This window comes from Dromaius novaehollandiae, chromosome 1 (genome assembly GCF_036370855.1).
Source record: "Dromaius novaehollandiae isolate bDroNov1 chromosome 1, bDroNov1.hap1, whole genome shotgun sequence".
Taxonomy (NCBI): Eukaryota; Metazoa; Chordata; class Aves; order Casuariiformes; family Dromaiidae; genus Dromaius; species Dromaius novaehollandiae.
Window position 1 is genome coordinate 76,027,027 of NC_088098.1, and position 16,910 is coordinate 76,043,936.

Here is a 16,910-nt window from a genome sequence, read left to right on the forward strand (position 1 = left end):
GCACTGGCTGCCCCATGGTGCAGGAGCAGGGAACCCACCCCATGGTGCAGGAGCAGGGGACCGACTCCTCATGGCAGCCAGTCTCCATCCTTCGGCTCCCAGCCAGGACCAGGGATGTCCTGAAGTGACTGTTTCTCCTCCACAGCTTCTGCTTCTCCTGCAGCTGGGGAGGGAGAAAGGGCAACAGAAAAAGCCATGCTGCTGCCAGAGTGAGACCCTCCGAACGCACCAGCTGTCCTGGGCAAATGAATCCCCTTTGCATTTGCCTCTGTGTCGCCCATCCAACATTTTGGTCTCCTCTCAGCCATGGAGCAACATACATATTTTAAATTTTCCTTTCTGTTTGATAGTTGCCACAGCTAAAAGGAGGGCCTCAGATAAGGCCCATCTCCAGGCACAGGCAGAGGTCCCTGGCTTTTAGCCCTTGGTGCTTGTTTGCCTAGGGGTTCTTCCAAATATCCTGTCGCTACAACCTTGCCCAGCAAAGCCTCTTGCCTCTTCAGTATTCAGAAGATGGGCAACAGCGTGAGCTGAGGTGAGAAGCTGAATCTGTGGTTTTGAGGGTACCCAAGTTTACCATCTAAGGTATTCCTGCTGAGGTCTTGTTTCTGTGTCGTCTTTCCTCCCCCTGAGTCTGCTCTGGCCCATGTGCTGCAGCTCGCTGCCACTTCCCTGTGCTGGATCTCCAGGTTGGTCTGAGCAGAGCTAGTGAGCTCAGGAGCTCTGCCAGGGCCACTCACTGGCTGCTGCTACCACATCTGTGCTGCACCATCACAGTATGTCCAGGAGGAGCAACGTTCAACGTGTGTCGAAGCACGGACTTGGGCAATGAAGTCCACTTTCCATATATGCCTATAGACTTGTCTCTCAAAAGTTGCACTGCTACAAACAGAGCAGAGGAGTAAAGTCAGTACAACCCTCAATACTATTCCTCCTTTCTCCTGCCAGGATGGTCACACTTACGCTGGTAAAAAAATGTTTCTTTTATTTACAGAGGCATTATATTGGATGGTTAAAAATCATCTGGTACATGAAAATGCATGAAGATAATATACATTAGAGCATCATGCATGTTCAGGAGTATTTTTACATACATTGGCTACTGGATGTATAGGTGTCATGCCAGGATGTTTACATTTCTATTTGGACTGCTGTGGATTTCCAAATGGGGATGATGATAAGCTGTATGAGTACCTATGTAAGTTGTATAAGCATTTTTATGTCAAAATGCCTGCAGTTATAGTAAGGATTGAACCGGAATTGCCATTTTGATTAAAAAAAAAATCAAACCTCTTACCAAAATCATTATTCTGGTGCAAACCCTATTCATAGAGGCTGTCCTCGGCATCTGGAAGCCCATGTACTTTCAAAGAAGATTAAGCTCTCAAGGGAACAAACAACAATGAAAATAATATGGATATAGCATTTCTCACTCTAACTCCTCAGGCTGAATTTCATACATATTCCTAAAAAGCCAAGGATTAGAGACTTCTACCACAAGAAACTTTAGCCTGGCTGAATCTTGGAAAAAGGAATTGCCTGAGAATATAAAGATATCCTGAGAATATCTTAGTGCTAAAGATGAGAAGCAGTTTGACTGATGCACGCTATGGTCATAAAATGACCATAATGGTCATTAGGTTTCAGAAAACAATGTCAGCAAGGCAAATGTATCTTGGCGCTAAATGTGCAACTACCCCAGTGCATCTGTGTACCAAGTCTGATTCCTTTCCCAGTTTTTCCTTAGGATCAAAACGTCTGCTGAATGCCAGCAACAAGGGTGCCTCAATTCCTTTCACATTCTTGGAATTTTCTACTGTCTCCTACCTCATTTTGTTCATGAAGAGCCTGATCCTATGTCTGAATCTGCAAGAGTCATCTCTGTCAAGTCTCAGTAATGTGCACAAAACCAGCTACAGGCTCAGGAGCTCTGGTGGTGAGGAGCAGAAGGAGCCCTGAAAAAGGAGGAGGACTTCAGCGCCCTAGCAGACTAGGTACTGAAGGCACAGCACACTGCTTTCCCTCCAGGAAAACTGAAGGAGAAAAAAACATCAAGCGACTATTTGCATCTGCTCAAATTTTGGAAGGCAAAAATAAAACTAGTAATACAAATGGAGCAAAGAAGAGAGCACTAAATAACAGAGTCAGTTAAGCTGTGCCGGGCAAAGATAAAGAGAAGGAAAAGATAAGGGCAGAGAAACAGTAGAAGGAGTTAATGATAACTGCAGGAACAGGGAACTAATGAATGCTTTTGCAAATATAAAGAGGAAAGAAAAAACACTAACAGGAACAGAGACTCCTTAATAAAAGAGAGGTGAAATCAATGCTTATTACAAAGGCCTGAGCTACTGGTCCACATTGCTGAAACTAGAAAAACAAAAGAAGAAATGAAAGCCTTGACCTTCAGCTGGATGTATGTTCCCAAGTGTCTAAAGTACCATGGGAAACAAGTTCTAGCATCCTTCAGGTACATTTGAAGAAATTAGCCTAGCTGTAGAGAAGGGGCAGGTAAGGAGACTTTTGGAGGATCACAGCTGTAAAAGAGGCCTAGGTGACCCAGAGCGAGTGGGAGCTGGTGTGCAGATGCAGTGGCATGGACAGAAAATTAAAAGTTCCAGTGAAAGTGGAGTTTTGCCTCTTTATCTTCAGGGCTTGCTCTTTTCTCAGGGACAAAACTCTGGACCAGTAAAGGTTAGCGTCCAGAGCCACATTTTCAGACCACTAGGAGCAGAGAGAACATAATTCTCCTTTTTATACGCTTTCTCTTCCTGCTCTTGTCCCTTGACACCCCACCCATCTCCTTTTCCTGGAAGAGGCGCAAGCAAGTCAGTAGCTTGGTTTCACCTTACAGGCCAGGGTATGGTTACCCTTTGCTTGAAAGAGTGTTGCCTCCACCTATGTGAGCAAAAAGTTTGGGGATTTCTGGCTGGGGTGTATACAAAAGGTGGCTCTGTGGGATTGTAAATGAAACTTGAGAAACTTGTAAATTAAACTTGAGAGTCTTCCCTGGAGATAAGCTATGCAGTAGCTTCTCAGTGACAAGGAAGGAAACGAACTGGGAAACTAGCTAAACCTCAAGCTTTAGCACAGCCTGATGAGCTGCCTTTCTGCTCTGGGAGTTTCCAGGCACTGCATTGGTGAAAAGACCACAGGCCACCCTGATCACTGGGAGATGTGGTGGAGCTTTCTGTCTCCTGCAGGAACTTGGCCCTTGTCAGTCAAGGAGGGTCAAAGATGTTTCTGAGCCTTCGTAGCTGGTATCTGGCTAGCATGGTTGAGGCACATCCATTTCTGTAGAAGCTGGCAGGGCAGAAGGTGGGAATGACTTTTGGCATGGGGTCTGGGAAATTGCTGCACTCACACCTGTAACTTTCTACGTGTTCCTCCTTCCTGTCCCTACCTCTGCTAGGTACCATCCATTCCGCTCACCTTTAGTAAAGCAGTGGAAAAAAGAACACCAGGAGCTGGAAGGGAACAGCTCTAAATCAGATTGTGATCTCGGGCGGATATCTGTAACCTTCTACAGTGGTTCAGAGGTCTGCCAAAATGCATCACAGCCCCTCTTTGTAAAGGCCATTAATCAAAGTGGGAGGAACAGCAGATATCAGTAAAACCACAAAGAACAGATGTCTGGATATCAAAATTCCCACCAGAAAAATGAGACTCGGGACACAAAGCTACACCACGACCTCTGTGGAGACAAACAGATTGCAATCCCATTGCAAGAGGTAAGTAACACCAAGGAGTAACAGGGCTGGATCTGAGTGAGACAGACTAAACTGCTATGGGAGTTTGGCTGAATTTACAGAGGATCAGGGAGATACTTGTCTCCAAATGTGGGCACCTATGGGCTGGGGAGATGTTGAAAATTCAGTGGGAATCAGAGAAGACCAACCAAAATGATAAAGTGGCTGCAGGTATTGATTAATGAGCAGAGATAGAAAGAACAAATGTTAATGGCTGGGAAAAGAAGTGATATCTGCATACAAGGCACCAACAGGCAGAAGGGAGAAAAATTGTTTAGAAGAGTACAATACTGGCTATAATTAGGAGTAACTGGGTGCAACTGGACAGGCAAAAATATAGGCCAGATATATTCCTGACCATGAGGCTTCTTAGACCGTGAAATAGTCTCCCAAAGGAAGAGGTGGAAACCCCATTATCAGAGTCATTTAAAACTAAAGCAGACCAAGCAGTCAGGCATGTACTGTAAATCCTCTGCCAGCAGGGAGTGGAGCAGGTGACCTAAGTGGTCTTTTCCATCTCTAATTTCTACATTTATACAAGGAAACACAAAAAAGCTTGCCATGAGATGAAGAATAATGACTCAGCACTTGGGAAAGGCCGGTGACAATCATGCAGGCAGAAAGGGGAAATGTCACCCTGTGATGAAGCGGAGAGACTAATAGCAGCGGGAACTGCACTGTAAAAGCAGTCTACAGAGGCAAGAACTCTACTCCAGGACATGCCGGAGGGGAAAAGAAGTGCTAGCAATGGGGAGAAAGGTGGATGTGAATGGTTCATTACTGAGCTGGCCCTGAATTAAAGAAGGGTCAATTGTCGCCAGGCTGGGAGGGAACAGCACCTTCCCTCCCACTTGCTCCTCGAACATCAGGGATGGTCCAGGCTGAAGCTGAAACCGGCCAGCACAACAAGCTGCAGGAGGTTGCAGGGAGACAGGGCTGGGTTGTGAAATGGCCTGTGGTGGCCTAGCAAGGCTGAGGAGTGATGCTTGCAGCCACCCTTGCAGCCTTGCCTCTGGGCCATGCTGGTGGCGCAGCACTGCATTCAGGGTAGGCATGGTGCAGTGAAGCAGATGCCATGCCACGGAGGCTGAAGATCACTTTAAAACACAGCGTCAGGATTCCCTCTCACTTGCTCTTATCTGCAGCTCTGTGACCGTTAATAAGAGCCCAATCCATTAAAACGCACAGCAGCCTTATAACAGGCTCAAAAGGGGGCTTTGCAGCAGCAGCATGGGTATAGGCAGGACCACGGGCAAGGTATAAGCATGTTCACAGCTTGTAACACAGCAGCCACATCCAAAAACCAGAAATCCCAGGACATGGAGAAAAATCTCTTTAAAATCACAGAGAGATTCAAACTAACAGACTGCTGAGGTTTTTTCCTTTGCTTTTTCCCCCTCTCCTCTCCTCATCACGCGGGCTAAAGAGTTGTATGGCTTCAGGTCTCAGCGACTGAAGGAAAATAACAGAGCAATACCGTTACAGTTGGAAATATATATATAATATAGTGTTATTGTATATATTCTACACATCACGCATGACACGGCCCCCACGTGCATCTCTGCTCTGCATCATGTGCAACCTGCTCCAGGCTTTAAACTAAAGCAACGCGAAGGAGACTTCCTTCCCCCACCCCGGCAGCGTGGGTTTTCCCTGGGAAACCAAACGGCGAAATCCCCCTGCCCACGCGCGTGCGCGGGGTTGCGTGGGGGAGCCAGGGGGCCTGCGGGGGGGAGGGGCTCCGCGGGGGTGCGCGGGTGGTCGGGGCGGTCCGTGGGGGCCCGCGGGCGCCGCTGCCCGCGTTTCTGCGCGGCGCGGGCAACCCGCGCCCTCACTTCCTGGTCGGCGCTCTTAAAGGGGCCGCCTCGCCCCGGCGGAACAAAGGCCATTGTTTTATTTCCTTGAAGCCTGCCCGACCCTCGCGCTGCCGGCGCTCCGTTTGCTCTTCCTCCCGCCCTTCCCTGCTGCCTGCCTTTTTAACTAATTTATTGTTATTATTATTTTCAGAGCGGTCTGCCTCAACGCCGCTAGCGGTGCGCGGCTTTTAAAGGGGCCAGGCGGACCGTTCCCGCAGACAGCCGCGGCGGCGGGGTCACCCCCACGTCGTCTCCCCCCAGCCGGGGCGGGGCCGTTTGGGCGCCCCCGCAGACCCCCGGGGCTCCGCCGAAAGCCTCCCGCGGCGGCCGGCGGCGCGCGGCGCCTTTAAGGGGCGGTCGCGGGTGCCGGGAACCCACGTCAGTCTCGGCCCCGCGCCTCGGGATCAATGAGCGGCGCGGGGCGGGGCGCAGGGGCGGGGCGCGGCGCGGCGGGGGGCGGAGCCGCGGCGCCCGGCGCGGCCCGGCCTGGCCCGGCCCGGCCCGGCGCGGCCCGCGCCGCCTTTCGGTTCCTCCCTGGCAGGAAGGAGCAGCCGGGCGGGGCGCGGGGCCGGCGGCGGCAGCAGCAGCGCCCGCCCCATCCCGCCGCCTGGCGCCCCCGCCCCGCCGTGGCGCGCGCGCACACGCACACCCGCACGGACACCCCGTACACACACACCCGCACACGCGTGGGGGGAAGCGAGCGCCCCCCCGAAGAGCGGTGGTGGGGAAACTCTGCCGGCGGGGCGCCTCCCCCCGGCAGCTGCGGGCTGGGCCGGGCCGGGCCGGGCCGGCGGGGCCATGGTGGCAGGAACTTCCCGGTGAAGGGTGGCCCGCGGCCGCGGCGGGGCTCCGCGCCGGAGCCCAAAGTGGGGCGAAACCCCCCAGAACTTCCTTGTCGCCCCACTCCGCGCGCGCGCTCTCCTCCTGCTTATTTTTATTTTTCCTTCCTGAGACATGTCTGAGGCTCCTGCTCAGTGTTGCATCAAGGTAAAAAACCCTCCCCCCCCCCCTCCGTCGGCGCGCTGCCCCCTTTTTTCCCCAGATATCCCCGTGGGTCGGTGCCGGAGGGGACGCACGGGGCCGGGCGCGCCCCCTCGCTCCCCGCTAAGTTGGCGCGGGGCGGCGCGCGGGGCGCGGAGCGGAGCGCGGGGGGGAGCCGCGGGCGGGCGGGCTCCGCCGCTCCCCGCAGCATCTGGGCGCTGGGGCCGGCCGGTCGGCGGGTTTCCTGTGCCAAATGCTGTGTTTTGCCCGCTTGTAAATGTGACGGGGGCGTTGCTTTTTTTTTTAAATTTTATTTTTAAAAGGTGAAGGATGGTCACGGGGAGTGGTTTTTTCCCCCTTTTTCTCCCTCTCTCCTCTCTCTCTCTCCCCCTTTACAATTAAAACCCGAGCGTGAAAGTCTCCCGATGTGCCCCGCTTTGTGGGGCCGGCCGGGCAGCGCGGCTGCCTGTTATTTGTCAATACGGTGCGTGCGTGAAGGGGGGAGCAACTGTAGCAGCGGCTCGGGTTTCGAGGCATGGGTTTTCATGGCGAGAGATAACAGCGCGTTAGATGTTTTAAATTAATATCTCCGTGCCTCGCCTTCTGCGGCGCGGCAGCACCGAGATTTGTGTGTGTCCGTGCGTGTGTTTCCCCCGATAGGAAGTTGGTAGAAAGTTTCCTGCCGTGAAAGAGATGTAGTCATCGGCATTTCCAGAAACAGTGGGCTGTTGAGCTTGTCTTCTTATTATTACTATCGCGATTATTATTTTTAGTCCCTGCGTTTACTTGCGTCGCAGGTAGGGCAGTGCTAGGCGGCGAGACGGCTGTGCTCGCTGTGGGGCCGGGGCCGCGTTTCGTTGCGACCCGGCCTACGTGGAGGGGTTACCCTCTGAAGTTTTGTCATTTTTTTTTAAGCAGAGGCAGCATAAAGCTGAGACAATGGAAACAAAACTGAGTTTCCTTTTTTGTGCAGATCCTTCCTATCTAGTAGCCGGCTAGGAATAGCGCTTTCCTCTCTCCTTCCCTCACCCCTCAGTTTACGCTTCGGTTATTGACTTTCTTTAGGAATCGTTTTGCCTTGCTGCCAACCTGGAATCTCCCTTCTGCTCGCAGATAATCCTGTCCAGATAAGATACACTTTACTGGTTGTCTTTCCATGTCTAGCAGGAAAAGGTGACTTCCAAACCCTTCTAAGGAAGGGGAGAGCCTGGAATAAAAGCTTTCTTATCCAGGTTAAAAACTTGAAACTTTTCTATTTGTTTGTCCTCTGTATTTGTACATTTATGGTGAGAGTCTTGCATTCTGTGCAGCGTTACCACAGTTTGAAACTTCTGGGTTTATTTTCTTTCTCTGAGTTAAATGCGTTCGGGCCTGTGTCCCGTGGAGTCTCGTGGCTTAGAGAATTGAGTTTGACTTTTCATAACACGGACGGACAAACTGGATAATGGAGTATTGTTTGCTTGTTGCAGTATGGCAAAATGCTAATTCAGGCAAAATCTTCGCGTTTAACTAAGCAAATCTCTATATATACACACTGAAATATAACCACTGCTTTTTTCCTAGTGATGTAGCTACTGTTTTTTTTTCCTAGTAAATGCTACAGAAATGTAGAATGTATTCGCTTGTCCTCATGAGCGTCCCCAGAAAGTAGCATCACTGGGAGTTATCTTTCCTTGTTTTAGAAAAGGGTCTTTTTGAAAATGTGAGGCTTACTTTTGCTGTTACCGAAGTTGGCAACAAAACTATTACTGATTTCACCAAGAGTAAAACTGGTCCTCACCAAGGCACATTAGAGTCATATTGTCAGGAGTCAGACGCACAGAAGTTTTCTTGCGTCTTTCCTCCTGTTCGAGCTTAGAAATGAAAATATGCCAATTATTCACTGCATTTAGAAGGATATTGTGAAACTGACTTTTAAACAGTGACTAATTCTAAACATTCTGGCATGAATTTATTTTTATTTTTATATATATTTTTTCATGTGTGGTTTGTCTACATGCTCATGCTTGTGTCTATCTTTGTATGAAGACAGAAACTACCGTCCAGGTGAGATACTTAAGACGGTGTCCAAAGTGCTGGCTAAAAGCAGAATAATCAGAATGGAAAAAAAAAAGGGGGGGGCAAGGGGAGGGAAGACATTTTTTGATCATGATAACTGATGATAATTCTAATAGTTTCAAAAAGTAAGTACATGTTTTTGGACAGAAACGTGAATTTCAGATGATAACATCTCTTCATCAGTCAAACTATTCTCAGTAACTCTCTCATCAGTTTGTTTCCAACCACCATTGTTTTCTGGATGCCTGTTGCATCCAGACAAGTGAAAAGTTAGTTGTAATCAGCCGATGGATTTAGAAGCAGTTGTTTAAACACTGGTGTGATACACAAGTATGCTCTGTGATTTCTTGCGGGCGCCAACCCAGCTGACGGCACGGGGCACGAGGTGGGCACAGAGAAGCAAGCTCATTGCCCTGCTGCTTCGTCGTGCTAAAAAGCAGCCAAGGGTTGTACGGTGCAAGCGCCGGGGAGTTTCCTTGGGAGCTCTTGAACTGGAAGCACTGGTGCTAGTGGACGTGTTTTGTTTGTTTTTTTCCTTCCTTGGGCACGGGGTAAGGTTGCGTGTGGTAAATAGCACAGCAACTGGTGTGATGAGCCACGGGAAGTTGCCGTGAAGGGAGTGAAGGCCGGTGCATTGCGTACGCCTGAGATGTTCAACGTGTGGTCCCCCTACCTCACCTTACTAGAGGAGCACTCTAATAAGATTTAGGAAGACTTTGAGAAGTTTTGGTATGTATTTAACTCCTTCTAATCAATATAAACTTGCAGCAGCCTCTTGGTGCATGTCAAGTTCTTATCAGTATGCATGTGTAATTGTATATTGATATGTGTTTGCTTTGTGGCAAGTATGTGTATGTGTACTTACTTGTATGAACTCCTTGTCGGAGAGAGGAGTGTAATGCTGAGATCCTGATCTTGCAAGCGCTTGGGTGCGTGCTTGCTGAGGTGACGGTAAGCAGACCCAGTAACTCCAATTAAAAGTTTAAAGCTGCTGAAAGAAGGCGTTGCTGAGATTCAGAAATTAAGGTCTTGAGGGGCAGAGATTCGTGTGAAGGTTGGACCCTCGGTGTTCGCTACCATTTGGGACCTAAACATTTTGTTTGTATGAACTGGTAGGCTTGAAGCATGTGGTAGACTCAAGCCTGAGATGGCCTGAGGGTTTTGACTTCTAAGTGGTTTGAGCTGGATGCTTGATGCGGTTGTCATATTCGGATGTCTTTTTATATCCCAGCTGTTGAGATGTCGGCTTCTGTAGTAAACCTGTCTCTTTGATGCTGAGCCACAGCAGTTAACTGGTATATTAACATAATAGCCGCCAAGATCTCGGCCTTTCCTCCATATGGTATTAGTAAGTGACCCTTACAAGAGAGGCAGAGGCCTCCCTTCTTCTTGCCAGGTGGGAGAGCTGAGGCCCAGGGAGAGTGTAAGCATCTTGGCCAAGGTTATGTGAGAGAGGCTCAAAGGGAGCCAGGATTAGAAATGAGGTATCTGCCCACCAATGCTGACTTTTGTCATTAAGTTCCTTTAAAGCCCCACCTGGGGATTGCGAGGATCTCCTTTTTTTTTTCCTGAAGTGATGAAAACCTTGAGCATATCAAGGCTCAGCAGGTAAATGAAAAGGTCTCAGAAGGCATGGTTTAAAAAAAATATATATTTTTTTCCTTTCTATAAACCTGGCGCTTTCAGTCACCTTACTCTGGTTTACTGTGCAACCATACAGACAATTGCGTTGGCACAAGTGTGCAGTTGTTGTGGGACAGTGGGGACCGGGGATACAAGGGCAGCTTCAGACCGCGCAGACCAGGGCTTCTCCCAGCCCGATGTTCCTCGCGCGTCTGGCTGATGCATGAAACGAGGGTGCTTTCTGTGGGCAGTGAGCGCTGAGCACGCGGAGCCTTCCTGCGAGTCGGGTTTCACAACCGACTCCAGCGTAGGTTTTATTAAGTCATACGCCGGTTGATACGAGCGCATTCCCTTGCAGCGAGCTGTATGTGATTGCAGGGACCCCGCAGGACTCGGTACAGATCCCCGTTGCTTGGGGACTCATCTCAGTGGTGCTCATTTCACATTCAAGAATGTACTTTGTAAAGATTTAAAAAAAAAAAAAAAGAGAGAGAGAGAGACTGCTTGTATAAGCTGAAGGACAAAGATTCAGCCTAACAGTTGAGCTTTCAATCCTAACTTGCTTCCCCAGATTTATTTAATTTTTAACTAGCACTTTGTCTCTTCGTTATTGCCATGGTGTTTTTGCAAAGAATTCTCTCCCATACTTTTTTTTAGTAAGGAGATATACCTAAAACTTTCCAGGCTGAGGGACTACTCAGTGTCAGGCAACCAGAGTGCTGTTACCCTTAACTATGGCTGAGCATTCGTTTGTGCAAAACACGTTCCTTAATGTTTATTAGCAAACTCGCTTACTAGGAGGAGGCTGATCCTGCTTGTGTTGGCGTCAATGACAAAACTTCCATCAAGTTCAGCTGGTGTAGGACTGAATCGGAGAAGACCGGAGTTTAGCTGTACACACTTATTTACCACCTGATTAATCACTTAACTCCTTGGCACTGGGTAAATTTAATCCCTCTGAAGCAAAATTTTACTAACACTGTCCCAATTAAGCACTGGTCATGACTATTCACTGTGTCATTATGGGCTAAGTGAGTTTCCTGGGAGGCAACCCATTAACACAGCAGCCCCGATCTGCAATGCCCCAGTTAAAGAGAGGATACTTTAATGATAATTTACATGTATATTGCACCTTGCATCTCAAAGTGCCTTTTGTAGGGAGGCAGCTGAGCAACTCTCTGCTGATAGAAACATTGATAAGCAGGAGATGAAATCTTGTACAGTTAGGCAGAACTACGTTTTCTGCCTTTGAGAAAAGTTGTCCGAGTCTGTCAGTGCCTACCAGCGGCAGCCTAGATTCAGAAGTCTTATAAGGAAGGCTTTCCCAATAATCTGCTTACTGCGAGGAAGAAGAGCTAAGGCAACCATCCTTTTTGATCAGCAGTCTGGCTCTGACCTGCAATCCAAAATTGGCTTTTATTTTGAATGCGTTTGTTTTGGATTATCTGTAATTCAGTGCCTTCAGCCGGGCATCCCCAAAGCAAAGGCAATTCAAAACAGAGCAAGTGCTTCTGAAAATGTTTGCTTTGGCTATTGCTTTCCCTATCTGCAAAACCGGCATAAAATAATAATGAGGCTACCTCTTTAGGGCAGCAGCGAGGCTTAGTATTCGTAATGCAACATGGAAATGAATAGCATTTGTTACAGAGATTGGTGATGGTGAGTGATGCTGATGCCTTCCTGGCTTTTTAGGTCACGTGACATTTCGGGAGTGGTGGTGGGTTTGGTTTTTTTTTTTAATTGTTCTTTGTCTGTTGGCTTTTCTTGGCAGAGGCTGCTTACCGCTGCTGAGCACTCAGAAAGAGCAAATGTTCCAGCTTTTCCACATCCGTATGGCTGGATCTGCCCTGCGCAGGCAGGTGGGCTGCATCAAGTGCTCCTTTGGGAGAGCTGGGCCTCTGATATGGGCATAGTTGTCCTGCCACAACGCTGCTCCTGGCCTAGGGTGGGAGCTCCTGGACAGGACGGCAGCCAACAGCAGGATATGATGTCCGGAGTGATCCCGGCAGCCTTCTTAAGGCCACCATCTTTCCCAGGTGTTATTTTTCCTAGGGGAAGGAGGGCATGCCTCTCTGGTAGATCAGATTCATGTTCATCATCTGATAAGGGAGGACCCGCTTGGAAAGACGGTGGTAGGGTGTTAGCCTTGTTACAACACAAATTTTTTGACCACAGCCCGTCCCTGTGCCCCATGAGGGAAGGAGCCCACCTGGGGCAGCCTGTGTCTTCTACGTGGCCTTGAAGAGGCCAGGTGCTATAGGGCAGCTCTCCTAGGATCACACTTCTGCATGTGGTTATGCAGTTTATCAGATGGGAAGTACGCTTGCCAATTTAAACTGTAATTCCCAGCCTCCTCGACATTGAAAACCATGTTCAGCAGGACAGCCAAACCAAATGGACCCCAGCTACATACTCAGGTTTGGCCTGAGCGAAGAAACCAAACAGGCCACCAAAACTGCCTGTGCTTTTACCAGCAGGGTTGTGGCAATCTGTTCCTATTATTATTATCATGGATTCTTTTCTAGATCTACAAACCAAACCACATTTAGACAATACCGGTTCTAGTGTTGATCAGTTGTCTTTAGGCAGTGTTTTATTGGAGCACAGAGGACAGCTTTTCTCTTTTCTTCTTCTTCAATAGCATAGGGACCTCAATATCGTTGACTAGATTATTCTGAATTTTTTCAGTGATGCCACTGCTGCCTGGAAAATAAATGCAGAAAACCTTAGCTGAAGTAGAACTTGTTTATAGTGCTTCGAACAGTGGTAAATAAAGGCTTTAGGATGGAGTTAGCCTTTTCATTGATAGATGTTATTGCTTATCTGCCGTAGTGGTGCTAGCCTCCAAAGTGAGCTGGGTATAGCAATTAAGCAAAGCCATAAATGATTCTTCATCTAAATGATTTTCTAAAGGTTATTCCTTGTTAAGCCTCATCTTTGCTTCAGTGTTGTCCTTCTGTATTTTGCAAATACTACCATGGTGAAGACAGTCTGGAGAAAAACGGGTAAGGAAGAGAGAGAGGGCGATTCTCACAGTGGCATTTATGTTGGTGTTCTACAGAATGTTTGCTCAGGGAAATAAATAGCATTGTAAATTGTTTTAAAGACACGCGTAATGTCAAAAGTGGCATTGGGTGTGCCTATGGGAGTCATATGTTTGTACAACTCCACAAAAATACTTGAATGCAAAAACCAGGCTTTACATATTAAACTATTAACAGCTGGCTAGTATTAAATCCAGAGATCCAGAGTTTGGATTTTTAAATAAAATAAAATGCTGTTATAAATAGGAACTGTGGATGGGCTTTGTTTGTTTGTTTGTTTTTTAAGCCACCTAGCTCAGGTGGAGTCTGATCAAGCAGGGAAATTATCCCTGTTGAAGTTTTTTGAAAGATTAACCTGGAGGAAACCAACCGGCATTCTGTAAGGGGTCTGCTTAAAACTGATGGAATGAGAATGAGATTCTTTATATGGTTTGTATTTCAACATAGTAAGGCTGAAGTGATTTTTCCATTATGGCTTTAGTGAGATACTCCAAAACATCTATTAACAGCAACTCCGAATGTTTCTTTAAATTGTATGGAATTCTGTGGAAATCCAGGAGCTTGGAGTTCCACCAGATCTATGACATGCGTAATAAACATGCCAGAGATAGTAACACTGGGATTCAGAGACCAGATTTATCCAGTTAGTAGGGCCACACTGAGGCATTCTGTCTTTCAATGTCTGTAAATCACATTTCCCATTTCTTTTCTTTTTTTCCTTAAAAGGATTTAATGTAAAAGAGGCTGCCATCATTGATGGGGCAGTCACTGTGAAACTCTGCTGATGGAGGTCAAATGGAGCAAACCCAGTATTGCAGCAATATTGGGGAGATTCTTCCTGCTCTCTACAATTTTCTCCAAGGTCTGTGCTGCAATCCCTCCCTGGGAGGGAAATGATGCTTTTTTGTTCTGGTGGATTAGGACTGCAGAAGGTTGTTTTACAGCATGTTCCCTCTGGAATGGTCAGTGCTTATGCTTCCTGACTGCTTGAATATATAAGCAAAACCAAACCTCCTCAGACCTGCATGGGGGTTGAGGTTACAGGTGGTGGGATGAGAGGAGCCAGAGGTGCTGGCACAGAGTGGTCTGTTGGTCCCTGGCATCTCTGGTGGCCCCACGGAGGGCTGTGCCCTGGTGTGCCCTGCTGGCAATCTGCACGGTTGTGTCACCATCAAATGACTTGAGTGAATGGGTTCTCTGGAAGGAGATTCAGGAAAGACTGTGGGAGCAGCTTCCTGGAGAAGAAGGTTATGTATGGGCTGCAAAATATTTTGCGGCATGTGGCCTGTGACGTGTATCATGCGTTACAGTGCAAACGCCGGGTTCAGGCACATGGAGATACCATGTCATCACAGGTTACCGCAAGCCGGCTGAGTCAGTGGAGCTGTGACTGACCATGGGCAGGTTTTTATTACCTCCCAACTGGGACAAATTACAACTTCTTTTAAACCTCAAAGAAAGAAGAGGGTGAATTAATAGTGTATATGCCGCCAATCAGTGCAGCCGTCTGGACCATGCTGACGGGCAGTAGCTGGGCTCGCAGAAGTGGGCAGAAGGTGAAGTATTTAAGCGTTTTTCTTTTTCCTTTTTTTTTCCTCTCTTGGAGATTTATGAGAGTTTAATGGAAATAGCGAAGTCTCCTTGAGCTGTTCAGTCGTGTTTATCTGCTTCTGGACCTCCTAGAACTTGCAGCTGGGATCATATTTCAGAAATGATTTTGTGGATGAAGAAAAGAGGAAGAAACTAAGCTCAGCTTTCAATGGTGGTCAAATAGGCAAATAAAACTGTAGTAGGAAAGGAGCAGAGAGTAAAATAGAGATTATCCATGTGTTGCAGTGTGAATCCATGCTGCACACTGCTTCTGAATGTAGCATCTATTTCTCATTATTCAAAAGGCATATTGTGGCGCCAGAAGAGAGACAGAAAGGAGATGTGAAGTTGGCCAAGAGCACGGGGAGATCTCCACAGGAAGAGGAGCAATGTTGCCTAGGATTCTTCAGCTTGGAAAGGAGACCGCTGAGGGAGCTTGATAGAGATCTATAAAATCACACAGTAGTGGTGTATGGGGACCAATTATTTCTGATAGTACAGAACTAGGGCAAGCAATGAAATTACCAGCCAGCAAGTTTCAAACAAGTACTTCTTCATCTTTTTTGTTAAATTGTGGAACTTGCTGCTGCAGAACGCTGTGAAGGCTAAAAGTGTAAATGGATTAAAAAGAGGGTAGAAGAATATGTGGAAAATATTAAGTGTGAAAGCTTGCTTGGAGAAACCTAAAATTACACTGGGGAAAGATTGCTTTTCCTGTCTGTTTTGCCTTTCCTGAGATGGAGACTTCTTGTCTGTTGGAGACGAGATGCTGGGCAAGAGAGATCATTGCTCTGAAGATGTATTGGCATTCAGATGTTCTAACATAAAACTTTGCACTCTGGAAAGCTGGTCTCAAATGATTATTATTTTCCTCAGAATTGTTTCTTAAGTCTCTATCTCAGCCACCAGTAGTCTTGCCTTCAAGAACACTAGTTACTTGTACGTGGGAGAGGATCTGAGGAAGAATTTGTGTCTTTCTGACTCTGGGAGGGATTTGTGAAGTCTGGATTGCTTGGACTAGCAGGGGATTGGCTTTGTTGCTTTAGTTCTTCAGATTCAACTGAAAGAGGGGAAAACCGTCAGGGAATACATGGAAGGGGAATTGCAGATCTGTATTTGAAAAAAGGGAAGTTTTCTGGTTTTGAGGAAGAGACATTGTTTGCTTCTAGGAGCCAAGTGTAGGCTGAACTGTGCTTTTCCAACGGTCTCCAAGTTCCCATAATTACCTGTTTGAAACGTGTTCCTGAAGTGGTCACTGTTTTTCATGTGCATGACAAATGGTGTCCCAACTGAGACAGTGTAAGAGTTGCTGCTATTGCTACTTGGCCAAATATTGCAAGCAGTCGCTGGACTGTCTTGTTTGCTAAGAAATGCTTTTGATGTTGTACAGACCTTACACTGGGCTTTGATTGTGTATTTTAAACCAGTAAACAGAAGAATGGATTTACAATTTCAATATTGTTTTGCATGTGTACTTTTTAGTTATTTTTTCCTGAAGAGAGACTGATCCGCATTAGTGGATAGCCATGAAAGCATATTGATATGCAACTAAATATGGCCTTTGTGCTAAATTTAATTCTGCTCTCTGCTAATCTATACAATGTCCGTAAGCATCTATTTCATAATTAGATGGCCTCATATAGATCTGGTTAGGTTTTTATTTAATGTTTTGATTTTGGAAAATAATGAATGACACAATTTTTTTGCTAGATGATTAATTTTTTCCTTGTTATTTGTGATCAACTGCACTTGGCTGTGTATGGAAATGTAATTAAAAATGCAATCTCCTCCCCCCTTCAAACCTCTGAGCACTTAAAATAGTTCTTAAAATAAAAAGCATGTTTGATAAATGTACATGAAAAGGAAGCATGTGGTGCATTTTGAAGTAATAATATTTAATTGATAAATAACAAGCTTTTTCCTCAAGCAAATGATTTTTTTTTTATGGTCATGCTGATCTTAGAACTAATGGGTTTTGCTCTCTCTCCTCTCCTTTTTATTTGTTGATTGGA

General features: G+C 47.0%; 1 protein-coding gene across 3 annotated transcripts in view; it reads left to right on the plus strand.

Moving 5' to 3' along the window:
* The first annotated feature begins 6,097 nt into the window (after positions 1-6,097).
* Positions 6,098-16,910, plus strand: part of ETV6 (ETS variant transcription factor 6) — a 140,684-nt gene continuing 129,871 nt past the window's right edge. For 2 of the 3 annotated variants that reach the window (XM_026114104.2, XM_026114105.2), the window contains exon 1: positions 6,098-6,589. In XM_026114104.2, coding sequence (XP_025969889.1) covers positions 6,557-6,589 — 33 coding nt within the window. In that variant the 5' untranslated portion in view covers positions 6,098-6,556. The remainder of the gene's footprint in view (positions 6,590-16,910) is intronic. The other variant, XM_026114106.2, reaches the window with a different exon arrangement.